This window comes from Thamnophis elegans, chromosome 13 (assembly GCF_009769535.1).
Source record: "Thamnophis elegans isolate rThaEle1 chromosome 13, rThaEle1.pri, whole genome shotgun sequence".
Classification (NCBI taxonomy): domain Eukaryota; kingdom Metazoa; phylum Chordata; class Lepidosauria; order Squamata; family Colubridae; genus Thamnophis; species Thamnophis elegans.
The window spans coordinates 22,276,544-22,292,578 of NC_045553.1; the positions used below are offsets into that span (position 1 = coordinate 22,276,544).

General features: G+C 45.3%; 1 protein-coding gene across 6 annotated transcripts in view; it reads left to right on the forward strand.

Moving 5' to 3' along the window:
• Positions 1-16,035, forward strand: part of LOC116516948 (myoferlin-like) — an 82,293-nt gene that overhangs the window by 46,247 nt on the left and 20,011 nt on the right. For 4 of the 6 annotated variants that reach the window (XR_004256406.1, XR_004256405.1, XM_032229638.1 and 1 more), the window contains exons 24-31: positions 1,196-1,357; positions 2,236-2,334; positions 3,206-3,367; positions 3,918-4,083; positions 4,506-4,531; positions 5,408-5,458; positions 8,528-8,650; positions 15,277-15,399. Coding sequence is in view for 4 of the 6 variants with exons in the window: in XM_032229638.1 (XP_032085529.1) it covers positions 1,196-1,357; positions 2,236-2,334; positions 3,206-3,367; positions 3,918-4,083; positions 4,506-4,531; positions 5,408-5,458; positions 8,528-8,650; positions 15,277-15,399 (912 nt within the window). In the remaining 2 variants the exon portion in view is untranslated. The remainder of the gene's footprint in view (positions 1-1,195; positions 1,358-2,235; positions 2,335-3,205; positions 3,368-3,917; positions 4,084-4,505; positions 4,532-5,407; positions 5,459-8,527; positions 8,651-15,276; positions 15,400-16,035) is intronic. The other 2 variants (XM_032229640.1, XM_032229641.1) reach the window with 2 other exon arrangements.

The following is a 16,035-nucleotide window of genomic DNA, read 5'->3' on the forward strand; positions in this document are numbered from 1 at the left end:
GCTAGTATAGAATACAAAATAACAAAGTTGGAATGGATGTTGGAGATCTTCTATACCATCCCCTTCTCAAGCAGGAGATCTCATATCATTCCAGACAAATGGTTGTCCAAGCTTTTTTTTGAAAGCCTCCAGCATTGGAGTACCCACAACTTCTGGAGGCAAGTTCTTCCACTGGATAATTGTTCTAACTGTCAGGCATTTTCTCCTTAGTTGTAAGTTGCTTCTCTCCTTGATTAGTTTCCACCCGTTGCTTCTTGCCCTGCCCTCAGGTGCTTTAGAGAATAAGCTGACCCCCCCTTCTCTATGGCAGCCCCCCCCCCAAATATTGGATGACTGCTACAGAATTATTTTAATTTTAAACAATTAAACTATTATGTAATAATTTAATTAAAAATAAAGTAATTAATTACATTATTAATTAATCAGTAATTTAGTTTAAGATGTGTGAATTTCAACTCCCAGAATATTGAGAGTTGACATTCAAACATCTTGAAGTTGTCAAAAAATTTAAAAAAGACACCATCATAGGATATGACAGTGGAATCCTGAAAGCCTCCAGTTCCACCACCACCACCACCACTTATACTTAGAAAAATCAATGTGGGATTATTTTGAGTTTCTTTCTCATGCCTTTTCCCAAATATCATTATTCCCTTAATTGCTCATCCCTTTGCTTCATGAAAGTTACATTCTTTCACATTTCTTACACTTCTGTCCCATGTGTCCTCTGGGCCTCAGACCAGTTACTTGATGGTTTCCATTTATTTTATCCATAAAATAAGAACTCCATGAGGCAGGGTGACATGATAGCATTATTCCAGTATTAGAGGGACTGCCAGAAAGATGAGGGGGTCAAATTATTTTTCAAAGCACCCGATGGCAGGACAAGAACTAATGGTTGGAAACTGATCAGAGAGAGAAGCAACCTGGAATTAAGGAGAAACCTCCTAACAGTGAGGACAATTAACCAGTGGAACAGCTTGCCTCCAGAAATTGTGGATGCTCCATTACTGGACATTTTAAAGAAGAGACTAGACAGTCACTTGCCTGAGATGGTATATGTTCTCCTGCTTGAGCAGGGGGCTGAATCTGGCTGGTTGTTGTATTATCTTACCCAACTTCCAGATGCGTTCTTCTTTGCTCTTGGCCACCTTGTTGTTATGCTTATCTGCTTTGTGTCACTTCCTTCTGATAGGCCCAATCCAATGACTTTATGGGAAGATGCATCTGCATTCCAATTGTGTGCCTGGATCTCAATTCACGAAAGATACCCCGTCTCCAGAAGCATCCTATCACCATAAACGAAGAGGAGAATGGTTATCTCATGGCTGCTTTTGAGCTTCTCTTGGACAGGAAGGTAAAACAAACAAACAAACAAACAAACAATGCCACATGACATGTTTTTGAGAACTCTGTAGGAACTGTCACAAGTACTATCAAAAAGATGTTGAGACTCTATAAAGAGTGTAGAGACGAGCAAACAAGATGATTAGGGGACTGGAGGCTCAAACATACGATGGATGGTTGCAGGGACTGGGCATGGGAAGTCTAGGGAAGAGAAGAACCAGGGGAGACAGGATAGCAGTCTTCCAATATTTGAGGGGTTGCCATAGAGAGGAGGGGGTCAAGCTATTCTCCAAAGCTCTCAAAGGGCAGACAAGGAATAATGGATGTAAACTGACCAAGGAGAGATTCAACCTGGAAGTAAGGAGGAATTTTCTGACAGTGAGAACCATCAACCAGTGGAACAGAAGTTGCCTTCAAAAGTTGTGGGAGCTTCATCACTGGAGGCTTTCAAGAAGAGACTGGACTGCCCCCTTCTCAAGCAGGAGACCCTATACCTACATCATTTCAGACAAGTGACTGTCCAATCTCTTCTTAAAAACCTCCAGTGAAGGAGCACCCACAACTTCTAAAGGAAACTTCTGTTCCACTGGTTAACTGTCCTCATTGTAAGGACTTTTCTCCTTAACTCCAGATTGCTTCTCTCCTTGAGTAGTTTCCAAGTCCAGTCCCTCTTGAATTCCATTAACTCTTATCAAGCACCAATTTAGTGTCGACTGACTAGATTCTTATGTATAGGCTTGAACAATAAGTCATCTGAACTGGAATTACGAGTCATCCTGATTCTTCGCACCTGACGTGTGTTAATATCTCAGGAGGATGGTTCATGTATCTAGTTAGCACACTCATCTGAAAGCCAACTTCAGAAAGTTCTCCCTTTTCTTCTTCCAGGATGGATCCATGGGGAAACTTCCACCTCCTACTTGGAAAGATGGCGTATACACAATCCCCAAAGAAATCCGGCCCATTTTGCAGCTGATGGCTGTGGAGGTAAGCTTGTGAAACAGTTGAGGTGGCAAGCATCAGAACTGAATTGGGGCAACGGCTCATGTGCCCACAGAGAGGGCACTGCATGTGCCATAGGTTCGCCATCACAGCTCTAGTGCATGTGGGTGAGAGAGAAAGTGTGTCAGGGTTCCAAATAGCATCCAAAATACAATCAAGAGTCTGAGGCAAAGTATTTCTCAAAGTTCCAATTTATGAAGAGAGCCGTGTTGGCACATCTGGGAAAACCCAAATCTTAAAGCTTCCCAGTTTTCCCCACCCAGTTGAAAGTTCAAGATCTTTCCCCCGCACCCACAAGTCCATCACATGGTCTAATCTTCCACTGCCATGCTGGCAGCTTCCACCCATCCAGTTCCAGTCAGGTGCAGAGACACAGAGACAAAGGATGACCTTGGCTTTCTAGAAATAATTTTGTTATGGCTACATAGTATCTAACTCTGTTCAATCCCCCCTCCCATTTTCCCACAATAGAAAATGCATAGTAGGATAATAGAAAGTGTGGCAGGCCTGAGATCCAAAAGAAAAGATGGCTGCGGGCCTGACAGGGTGTATGCTAGACTTGGTTTGAGATACGTGTACTAGCAGAAATCATCTGAAAACCCAAGACTAGAAAACAGGGAGTTGGACTAGAAGACCTCCAAGGTCCCTTCCAACCACATTAATTATATGTCCTAAGTTCTATATCTCAGGAGAGAACCTTGGCAAAACCACTTCCATGTTGCTGCCAAGAAAGCTGTATAGAGATAGATGTGTGCATGAAGTTATTAAGAACTGAGATCAACTGAGAGAGACGGGGGTAATCTTATACACAATCGATGGATGATTCAACTTACTCTTTTGTCAAACATCCCCCTAGATTCTTGCCTGGGGTCTTCGCGACATGAAGAATTACAAACTGATGGTTGTGAACAACCCCAGCCTCATTGTAGAGTGTGGAGGAGAGTCCATTCAGACAACAACCATCAGGAACCTCCAGGAATACCCAAATTTTTCAATCAACATCTATCTCATGAAAGTGGTGAGTTGCATAAGCAAAGTTTAAGAAACTGAGGGAGGAGCAGAATACAGGTATTTGTTTGTTTGTCTGTTTGTTTTTATTTTGTCAAACATTTATGAGATAACATGTACTGTATAAATATAAACATGGACAGGAGCACATGCCACACTTTCTATTATTCTATTATGCCTTTTCTATTGTGGGAAAGTGGGAGGAGGAATGGTACAGAGTAAAATGCTATGTAGCCAAAACAGAATTCCTTTCTAGAAAGCCAAGGTCATCCTTTGTCTCTGCACCTCTGCACCTGACCGGAACTGGATGGGTGGAACTGCCAGCATGGCAATTGGAGATTGGATCATGTGATGGACATGGGTGTGGGGGCAAGATCTTGAACTTTCAACTTGATGGGGAAAACCAGGAAGTTTTCAAATTTGGGTTTTCCCAGATGTGCCAACATGGCTCTCTTCATAAATTGGAACTTTGAGCAATACTTTGCCTTGGACTCTGATCTACGTTTGGATGCTATTTGGAACCCTGACAGGTTCCTTTTTTCCATCTTGACTTTCTGCAGTACCTGCCTGTTGACGAAGATTATTCTCCTCCCATTGAACTGAAGGTAATTGATCACCGCGATTTTGGATATAAGCCAGTGGTGGGACAAGCAACGGTGAGATCTCTGAGTCAATATTACTGCAATCCATTAGAAGAAACCAAAGTCCACAACTTACCGCCCAGAGGTATGCTTGATAAATGTCTTAATAAGGCAGTTATCAATAAGGTATTCATCAAATAATTTAGGACAATAGGATAGCACGAAATAGTCACAAGTATGCCGCAGACTGGGCATAGAGTCTTAATCCTTTACATGCTAACCATTTTTTGCTAATCAAACTTGGACATCCAAATGAGCTCATTGGATGAGCTCCTAAAGCTGAATTGACAACATCAGCTCAGATTTTGGGGGCGCTTGCTCTCTATCTACAATTAACTATCTACAACTAAGAGGCCAGTTGAGGTTACTGGAAGATTCACAAAAGCCCTTCTGAACTTTCTGAAGGCCAAGAAGAGATAACTCATTGGACTATAGCTCCTGAAAAGGGTGAATTCTGTTCCTGCTCAAATGTTTATGAATTTTCTCAATGTGTTTTCCCCCCAACAGTCACTAAAAAGGTGAAGATGAAAAAGGTAAGAATACTTATTGTTTGGTGTCACAATCATCATTTTGTTTCTTTTCTTCTTTATGATGGGACCTGTTGTTTAGCAAAGAGAGAGGAGAGAGAAAGGAGAGAAAGATAGGTAGGTAGGTAGGTAGGTAGGTAGGTAGGTAGATGAAGAGAGAGATAGAGAAACAGAGATATGAGAGAGAAACAGAGATATGAGAGATATGAGAGAGAGAGGGGGGAGGGAGAGGGAGAGAGAGAATTTTCCTAATAGCAGAGCTTGGAAAAGGCTTCTGCTTTATGACTTTGGCAAAATTCTTACTGAAGGTAGAGGATAACATATACACAATAAACATATATCTTTATTGTGATCAATAAATCCATGCACAGTAAGCTATAGGTTAGACCCGTGATGGCGAACCTATGCCATGTGTGCCACAGGTGGCACAAGGAGGCTTCCTTGTGTAGGAAGTATATTGGATTATAGTAAAGAACCAGGTATTTGCTCCCTGGGAATTCAGATTGTCTTTTCCAACCAATATTTCACCTTCCCCACAAGTTTTTAATCTCAGAATTCTCTAGAACAGTGGTTCTCAACCTGTGGTCGGGACCCCTTTGGGGTTCGAATTACCCTTTCACAGGGGTCACCTAAAACCATCGGAAAACACATATTTTCAAAAAAATACAGAAAACATAAAATAATTTTATGGTTGGGGGTCACCACAACATGAGGGACTGTATTAAAGGGTCGTGGCATTAGGAAGGTTGAAACCCATTGCTCTAGAAGTAGAAAAGTCAGCATGACAACTAACCCAGGATTTTCTGAAGAGATTAATAGAATAATTCATTCTAATAATAATAATAATTTATAATTTATATTAATTCCGCGGCTTCTTAACAGAGATGGAGCAGCTTTAAATTATGGTCATGGAGGAAAGAGAAAGAAAAGAAGGTAAGTCAGGATCAAGATTTCATTTTGGTGTGTCTGGATTTTGGGGAGACAAATACCTCCAGAGCCTTTGCAGATGTCCCCAATTGTGGACCATGTGTCAGTGTTCCAAATATCATCCAGAATTAAATCAGAGTCCAAGACATAGCTTTCATCAAAGTTCCAATTTAATAAGAGAGATGTTGCCACATCTGTGGAAAACCTGAATCTGAAAGTTTCCTGGGTTTTCCACCCAGTTGAAAGTTCATGATCTTGTCCCCACACCCACAAGTCCATCACATGGTCCAATCTTCCTCTGCCACCCTGGCATTTCCACCCATCTAGTTCCGGTGCAGAGGTGTGGAGATGAAGAATGACGTTGGGCTTCTAGAAAGGAATGCTCTATTTTGACAACAACACATTATACAATTCTACTCCTTACTATTCTCCCTCCCAATTACCCCACTAATGAAACAGCATAATAAAATAATAGAGTGTGGCAGGCCAAAGATCCTAAAAGAAATATGACTGCAGGCCTGGCACCCTGGTTGTTTTATCTCCACCCAAGCATTCCCTTGGAGATATTTTGCTGCCTGAGAAAGAAAGGATGATCCCCCCAAATCAAGAGAGGAAGTTAAGGGTTTCCTTATGGACTTCAACATCTAGAATTCTGGAAGTTGAAGTCCATAAATGTTTAAATTGCCAAGTTTGGAGAACCTGTTCTATGGCAACATACATACATATATACATGTCATGCCATGCCATACATATCATCTTCAACTCTTTTCAGGTCTGGAATTGATTGGTTGATAGGTTGTTTTTTTTTACTCTACTTCATGGGAGGACCATTCCTGTAAGACTGGCAAATATAGTTACGAGGTTATAGTTGGAAGGGACCTTGGAGGTCTTCTAGTCCAACACCACCACCCCCAAGCAGGTGACCCTATATTCTTCTTGACCAACCTCTTCTTAGAAACCTCCAGTGATGGAGCATTCATAACTCCTGCAGACAAGCCATTCCATGGATTAATTATTAATTGGCCAAGCCACTTAACAACCGATGTTGCTAATTTAAGATCTGCAATGAGTCACTTAACAACTGTGGCAAGAAAGGTCACCCAATGGGACAAAACTCACTTAGCAACAGAAATTTTAGGCTCATCTGCGGTCGTAAATTGAGGACTACCTGTATTGCTATTAAGAAAATAATGTGGGTTAATGTAGGAGAAGGAGGGGCAATATCTGAGGAAGGAGTCAAGAAAGGAATCAGCCTAGAATATTTATGTTCCCACAAGTGGTTTAAGCCCAACCCCTTTGAATTCTGCTGACTCTTATCTAACACCAATTTATTGCTGACCATTAGTTGACTGGATTCTTGAACATTTGTTGTTAGTTGTGACGTCGTGTCTGACCCATCGCGACTCCATGGACAATGTTCCTCCAGGCCTTCCTGTCTTCTATTATCCTCTGGAGTCCATTTAAGCTCATGCTGACTGCTTCGGTGACTCCATCCAGCCACCTCCTTCTCTGTCATCTCATTCTTCTTTTGCCCTCTATCCTTCCCAGCATGAGGGTCTCCTCCAAGGAGTCCTTCCTTCTCATTAGATGGTCAAAGCATTTGAGTTTTCTCTTCAGGATCTGGCCTTCTAAAGAACTTTTGCCCTCCATCGTTCCCAGCATGAGGCTCTTCTCCAGTGAGTCCTTCCTTCTCATCAGGTGGCCAAAGCATTTGAGTTTCCTCTTCAAGATCTGGCCTTCTAAAGAGCAGTCAGGGTTGATCTCTAGGACTGACCAGTTGGATCCCCTTGCAGTCCAAGGGACTCGCAGAAGTCTTCTCCAGCACCAGAGTTCAAAGGCCTCCATTCTTTGGTGCTCAGCCTTCCTTATGGTCCAACTTTCACAGCCATACATTGCAGCTGGGAAAATCATAGTCTTGACTAGATGCACTTTTGTTGGCAGGGTGATGTCTCTGCTTTTTAATCTGCTGTCCAGATTTGCCATAGATCTTGAACATAGGCAAGAGTAATAGATCATCTCAACTAGGATTCAATGTGTGGGCCTGAGTCTTCATGCCTAACATTTGGTTGTTGAAGAAACTAAGAAATTACATCAATGTCAACCCTGGAGTCATTTTCTTTAGAACCTTCAAGGCTCCCATAGCAGAGCTATGGGGGCAGTAGAGATAGCTGGGGATTTGTAGCCAAAACAAAATTCTTTCCTCTGGGAACCAAGGTCTTTCTCACCAGATGTTAGGAAGGTGGAGACTGGGACCAACTGACACTTTTAGTGTGGTTTTGGACCATGTGATGCAGGGGTGGGTTGCTGCTGGCATTGCTATCGGTTCGCTTTGTGCGCACTTTGCGCATGTGCCACGTGTGCGTTGATCATGCATGTGCAGTTCAATGTAAATAGTTCTGTGCATGCACAAGGACCATAAAAACAAAAAACATGCCAGCAATGGCAACAGAGATCGGGAAACCAGTTCGGGGGCGTGGCCAGCCTGGGTCACTGCCAGTTCTGCGACCCAGGCCATAATACCACTACCGCTTCACCCGAACTGGTGCAAAGCGGTAGCAACCCATCTCTGATGTGATGGACTTGTGGGAAGTGGAAAGAACAAACTTTACTTTTAACCGCAGGAGTTTTGAGTCGGGTTTTCACCAGATGTGCCAATATGACATCGCTAATAAAACTGTACTTTGTGGGACATTCCTGCCTCAGGGTTTTGATTGTGTTGGGTGTGTTACTTGGAACCCTGACAGTCAATGCAAGCAAGTCTTTCTGACAGGTTGGGGAGAGAGAAAGCCTAAAGATGAGCAAAGATCATTTCAGTGGTGAAATTCAATTTTTTACTACCAGTTCTGTGGGCGTGGCTTGGTGGGCATGACAGGGGAAGGATATTGCAAAATCCCCATTCCCACCCCACTCTGAGGCCAGCCAGAGCCGGTACTTGCCGGTTCTCCGAACTACTCAAAATTTGTGCTACCGGTTCTCCAGAACCTGTCAGAACCTGCTGGATTTCATCCCTAGATCATTCCATTTGGAAAACATGTAGAGGACCATGCCCAAGCTTCTTGCTTTCTTTTTTGACAGACCGATGAAGAGGAGGAGGAAGAAGAGGAAGAAGAAATTGATTGGTGGAGCAAATACTATGCCACAATGGGAGATTTATCAAAGAGCGGACATTACCTGGAAAAGGGATATGATAGCATAAAGGTGTGCTTTTAAGAGAAATATCATAAGAATATGGGGCCGGGCAACCATTGTCACTAGAAATACCAGCTCCCACATTTCCGCAGAAATAGCAGATGACGCAACTGTTTTTCACGTCATAGGTTTATAGGTTATAGGTTTATTTCACTTTTATGCCGCCCTATTCCCGGAGGGACTCAGGGCGGCTAACAAACCACGGGGAGGGGATAATACAACAAAAAACAAGGACAAGCGAACAAAATACAAAGACAGTTTAAAAGCAATCAACAGCCACACAATTCGAGCGGGGATGGGAACTCATCAGCCCCAGGCCTGTCGGAACAGCCAGGTTCCAGGTCATCAAATTCCCACCAAAGGGATCCCACTTTTTTTTTTAAGCTTGGGGTTGGTCTCCATATGCAGTGAAGTTGAATATTTAAGTCATCTTTTATGATCGAAGAGGCAATGCTAGTTGAGGAATTGTGGGAGGGTTTTCAAGAGTATGTTCAGTTATTAAATTCAAGTGCAGTATGAATAAGGTGACCAGATTTTCAGATTGGTAAAGAGGGATGCCTTTGACCGGGGGGCGGGGGGGGCTTGATTAAAAATTTTATACAGAGCAACAAATTTTTTCATATAACGCAGAAATAGTATTGTAATATTTTTTTATTTCAACATAACTACAATTTACAAATATAAATTGTAACTGTTGCCAAACATCAAAATTTTGATCGCGTGACCATGAGAATGCTGCAACGGTCGCTAAGTGTGAAAATGGTCGCTAAGTGTGAAAAATGGTTATCAGTCACTTTTTTCAATGCCATTGTAACTTTGGTCGCTAAGCCCATTATACCACCTTTCTTGCCACAGTTCTTAAGTGAATAACTGTAGCTGGTATTTTGTATTTTGAATAGAATCTTTTTTTAAGACAATTTAAAAAAAGAATCCACACAGAATAAATTGAAGTAAAACATTTCAATTCTTTCTATGCACAATATATTTCAAAGTATTGTGCATAGAATTTTTAAAAATGGTTTCACTTAAATTTATTTTGGATAGAATCTTTTTTTTAATAGTCTAAGACAATTTAAAAAAAGAATCCACACAGAATAAATTTTAAAAAATTAGAGAGATTTAGAGATTTATTAATATTTGTAGGCCGCCCTTTTCCCTGAGGGGACTCAGGGCGGCTCACATAAAATAGGGGAAGGGGAGATACAGACATTAAGGTAAGACATATAATAAAATAATAAACAACATACATTCATCATTCGGGAGGGGAATTATCCTTGTCCCCAGGCCTGACGGGCGAGCCAGTTCTTCAAGGCTGTGCGGAAGGCCTGGACGGTGGCGAGGGTGCGAATCTCTACGGGGAGCTCGTTCCAAAGGGTCGGGGCTACTACTGAGAAGGCCCTCCTCCTTGTAGTTGCCAGCCGACACTGGCTGGCCGATGGTATACGGAGGAGGCCTAATCTATGTGATCTTATTGGTCGCAGGGATGTAATTGGCAGAAGGCGGTCTCTCAAGTATCCAGATCCACTGCCATGTAGGGCTTTATGGGTGACTAATAGCACCTTGAAGCGCATCCGGAGATCGACAGGTAGCCAGCGCAGCTCGCGGAGGATAGGTGTTATGCGGGTGAACCGAGGTGCACCCACAATCACTCGCGCGGCCGCATTCTGTACTAGCTGAAGTCGCCGGATGCTCTTCAAGGGCAGCCCCATGTAGAGCACGTTGCAGTATTCCAGCCTAGAGGTCACAAGGGCCCGGGTGACTGTTGTGAGAGCCTCCCGATTCAGGTAGGGTCGCAACTGGCGCACCAGGCGAACCTGGGCGAATGCCCCCCTGGTCACAGCCATTAAATGGTGGTCAAACGATAGCTGTGAGTCCAGGAGGACTCCCAAGTTGCGAACCCTCTCTGAGGGGTGTAGAATTTGACCCCCCAGCCTGAGTGATGGAATATTGGTCGAATCTCTGGGAGGGAAACACAACAGCCACTCGGTCTTTTCTGGGTTGAGCACGAGCTTGTTAACCCTCATCCAGTCCATAACAGCTTCGAGGCCGCGGTTCATCACGTCTGCCGCTTCATTGAGTTGGCACGGGGCGGACAGATACAGTTGAGTATCGTCCGCATATTGATGGTATCTAATCCCGTGCCTGCGAATGATCTCACCCAGCGGTTTCATGTAGATGTTGAATAGTAGGGGGGATAAGACCGAGCCCTGAGGCACCCCATAAGTTAGGGGCCTAGGGGACGATCTCTGCCCCCCCACTAACACCGACTGCGACCTGTCCGAGAGGTAGGAGGAGAACCACCGCAACACGGCGCCTCCCACTCCCACCTCCCGCAGTCGTCGCAGAAGGATACCATGGTCGATGGTATCGAAAGCCGCTGAGAGGTCGAGGAGAACCAGGATGGAGGAATGTCCTCCATCTCTGGCCCTCCAGAGATCATCGGTCAATGCGACCAAAGCGGTTTCTGTGCTGTAACCGGGTCTGAAGCCTGACTGGAAGGGGTCTAGATAGTTTGCTTCCTCCAAGGACCGCTGGAGCTGGAAGGCCACCACCTTCTCAACAACCTTCCCCAGAAAGGGGAGGTTGGAGACTGGACGATAATTATTAAGGATAGCTGGATCCAAAGATGGCTTCTTCAGGAGGGGTCTCACCACCGCCGCTTTCAGTGCGGCGGGGAAGTTCCCCTCCCGAAGTGAGGCGGTGACAACCGCCTGGATCCAGCCTCGTGTCACCTCACTGCAGTTAGTAACTAACCATGAGGGACACGGATCCAGTACACAGGTGGAGGTACTTACAGCCCTCATGGCCTTGTCCACATCCCCGGGGGTAACGTCTTGAAACTCAACCCAGAGTTGTTCAAATTGATCCTCCTGTGCCTCGGCTGGAGCTGCAGGGGTGGAGTCCAAGTCCGACCGAAACCGAGCAATTTTGTCCGCTAAGAATTGGGCATACTCTTCGGCTCTGCCCTGCAAGGGTTCCCCCGCTTCCCTTTTGTTCAGTAGGGAGCGGGTTATCCTAAACAGGGCGGCCGGGCGGGACTCAGCGGACGCAACCAAGGTGGCTATATGGGATCTTTTTGCAGCCCTAAGTGCCCTGGTGTATTCCTTGGTGCAGGTGGTTACCATTGCTCGGTTCGCTTCGGACTTATCGGACCTCCAACGGTGCTCTAGGCATCTCCTCCGGCGCTTCATCTCCCGGAGTTCCTCGGTGAACCAAGGAGGTCTCCGGGATCCGCCGCCTCGGAGGGGCCGCAGTGGCGCAATCCGGTCGAGGGTCTCCGATGCTGCCGAGTGCCACGCAGCAACCAGAGTCTCCACCGGACTGTGGGCGAAAGTGTCAGGAATAGCCCCAAGCTCTGTCTGGAACCTTGACGGTTCCATAAGACGCCTGGGGCGGAACCACCTGGTCGGTTCCTCCTCCCTACAGTGGGGGTTTGGTCTCCGAAAGTCGAGCCTCAGTAGGCAGTGGTCTGACCACGACAGGGGTATGATGTCGTTCCCCCTCAGACCAAGATCACAAATCCACTGCTCCGAGAGAAATACAAGGTCAAGCATGTGTCCCGCCGAATGGGTTGGGCCTCGAATTACTTGGGTCAAGCCCATGGCTGTCATGGAAGCCATGAACTCCTGTGCCCCCTCCGAGTTTTCACCGAGCGACGGCAAATTAAAGTCCCCCAGGACCATCAGCCTAGGGAACTCAACTGCCAGCTCGGCTACCGACTCGAGGAGCGAGGGGAGGGCTGCTGCAACGCTGTTGGGAGGCAGGTACGTTAACAGCAGACCCACTTGACCCTTGAGGTCCAACTTTAACAGCAAAGACTCACACCCGACAATCTCCGGAGCAGGGACCCTACGAGGAACTAACGACTCTCGGATAACAGCGGCCACACCCCCACCCCTTCCCTGGGCTCTCGGCTGATGTAGCACCTGAAATCCTTCTGGGCACAGTTCTACAAGGGGGACTCCTCCCTCTGGGCCCAGCCAGGTTTCAGTAATACATGCCAGGTCTGCCCTCTCATCTAAAATTAAGTCCCGGACGAGAGGAGCTTTATGTACAACAGACCTGGCATTTAGCGACAACAGCCTGAGACCAGGGTCCTGACTGCTTACGCCATCTGGTCTCGGAGTGGGACTCCTAGGGCCGGAAGGAGGGATCTCTGTAATGTAGCGAACCCTCCTTCCCCGGTAATGGCCTGCCCTAAAGTCCCCGCCGTATCTGCCTCTCCCTGTTACAACCGTAATACCCCGACCCTCTCCCGTGTCTCTAGTCCCCTCAACCACCCCCGTGGCCCCCGCATCTCCCGGCAGGTCCTCCGAATCATGCGTACTCATACACTCTTCTAAGCAGTCCCCACGTGAAAGTTAAAAAACACAAAATTTTACAACAATATGGTTATAAAAGTGGGCCATTCATTCATCTCACACATATCTCATACATATCCCATACAAAGAAAGAAGAGAAAGATGAAAGAAAAGGGAGAAATTAAAAATTGCGCAATTAATTAAGTTAAAGTGCGAGTTCAGGTGGTAAAAGTCGGCTCTCAATGTTCAGAGTTGGAATGGCTGGATAAAATCCAAAACAGAAGCCAACAACGGTCCCTAGAAGATATATAGATAGTATGCAGGGGAATGTCTTGTCTTCCCCCTCGCCTATAGGCCTGAAAGGGTCCAAAGTCTGGTGGTGGCTGGAACAGGTTGAAGAAGAAGGGGGGGGTATGTTGGTTGTTAGGACGCCGACTCCCCCTCCATATTTCTGCCATCCTCTATCTCTCCTTTCATAAAACATATGCACCACAAAAGCACAGTCCATGGCGTCCTGAGAGTTGTAATTAAGTGGGCGCTGTCCGAGTTGGTATTCCAGGGGCAGTGACGGGTAGCAATGTGGTCAGAGGAGGTCGGATGTTGAAAGGCCAAAATCAGATGGTCACATTGTCCTATGCACAATAAATAAAATATTATTTTAAAATACATTAAAAAAAATAAAAAAACCCAGCTCACTTACCAGCAGGCACAAGTGAGCACTCCAAGTCAATCCAGAATGATGTAGATGTTAATACAAAGAACTGAGCAAATTAAAATTGTGAAATTAGTCAGGGGAATATTTTTCAAAGAAACTTTGCCACCATTTTTTCCACACGAGCAGACCTCCAACCTCCGTGCCCCTCCCCTCCAGAAAATCCAGGAAGGAACACTCGCTGCCTCTCTAGCCAAGTATTTCCTGCAGCTCTATGGTACTTGGTCATTTTTTCTTATAAAATGAGGTAAAAGGGGCGGGGGGGTCTGTTTTCTTGCTTTAATGTTTTAATATTTTCAATAAAAGTACTGAGACAGAGAGAGAGGTTAGATAGGGTGTCTTTTGTCTTGCCCCGGTTAGAATTTTTAAAGAAATCCACTGGGCTTTCAACATGAAGCCAGAAAATCGGGACTTTTTTAAAATGCCCCGGGACACGGGGCAAATTGTTATAAATCATGACTGTCCCACTGAAATCGGGACATCTGGTCACCTTAAGTATGAATATTCTCCTACAGACAACACAGCACACAGTGTGGTAAAAGTGTGGTGATTACACTTACAATATGGCTAAGGAGCAGGCCTGAATGCTTCCAAATTTTGCAAATCAGCAAATGTATAAAATGTGTGGTCAGAATTCTCAGAGACTCCTCCCATTCTGCTTACAATCTTTATGAACTGTTGCCTTCTGGCAGAAGATGCAGAACAATTAAAACTAGGACCATAGGTCTTTTGAATAGTTTTTATCTCAGAGCTATAATTGCACTCAACAGTTAACTAAAGGGCCACCATCAGTGAGCTGTTGGATAGCTTTACTTGGTCTATTGTATGGATGCTTGAATGGTTTAGGGGTGGGGAATTTTTGGAGGGTGTAGAGTGTTTGGGGATTGTCATGTGTGTTGGACCTGGTCTCTAGATGTTATGTGAATTTCGTTGTATGGGTTGACTGTATATATGCATACAATGACAATAAAGTATTCCTATTCTTATGTAGTACAGAAATGGAAGGATGCTTAGACTAGAGAATCTAGATCATATATGGAGAGAGTAAAGAATATCCCAACTGATTGTTTAATAATCTACAATAATTACACCTACAATATTGTAGATGTAACAGTACAATAGATGTATTGCATCTAAAATATTGTAGATTTTATAATCTACAATACTATAAGGATACTTAGACTTGTCCAAGGGTCGGCAAACTTAAACACTCAAAGAGCCATTTGGACCCGTTTTCCACAGAAAAGAAAACACCGGGAGCCACAAAGGTCCTAACTGGAAGCCCCCCATTCAATTCTGGAACTGACCGGAAGTTCAGTTCCCCCACCATAGAGTCTCCTCCTAGCGCGGCGTACTTTTTCCTCTATCTGTCATGACCGAAAGCCCTATCAATTGTAGAGACAACTGGAAAACCCTCCCCTTGCTCTCCCCACCCCATCAGAAGCTCCTCTCAAAATTGTGGCCAACCGGTGACGGAGCCGCAGCAGAGGGAGGAAAGAGCCACATGCGGTTCCAGAGCCACAGTTTGCTGACCCCTGGACTAGAGAATATAGATCACACAAACATACCTATAGAAAATATAAAAAAATTCCAACTGTTTTTTTTTAATGATTTACTTCCAGATCTACAATTGTGAATTGGAAGAAGTTCCTGAATTCCATGGTCTCCAGGATTTCTGTCAGACCTTTCCGCTGTACCGGGGGAAAGTCCAAGATGAGGACCCTATGGTGGGGGGAGAATTTAAGGTGAACACATGACCCCAATCCCCACTCTGGCAAAGCATCTGAGGAAATTCACCCAGGCAATCTGGATTTTTATCCTTCCCGATCTCTCTACTTCTCAGTTCAAATCTTTATTAGGTCATTAGGTGGCCATGCAGAATACAGAAATCACATTAATTAAAATAAAATACAAAAGACAGAATTAGAAGAGAGCTGGAAGGGAACTTGGAGGTCTTCTAGACTATCCCCCTGCTCAAGCAGCAGAACCGCGATGGCTAACCTTTTGGTCATCACGGGCCAAAAGTGCGCATGCACGCCTGCACCCATAATGCAATGCGTACATGACCTCCCGTAGAACCCCGCCACCCCTGTGCATGCACACTCTCCCCGCCCCTGTGCATGCGCAGACAACACACCCGCGGTCACCCCGTGCATGTGACCCCGCCCCACCCCCACACTGTTTGGGGCCTAGTAGGGCTGCCTGCAACCTCCTGGGAACAGAAATGGGCTGCGGAGGGGCACTGCATCCCCCCCCAGGCAGGCACACTCATCTCCCCTATGTGCCCCACTCCCCGTGCATGCATGGCAGAGACCCCAAAATCAGCTGGCTAGTAGGAGGCGCACATGCATGCACAGTGCAGTTGAGCTGGGGCAACAGCT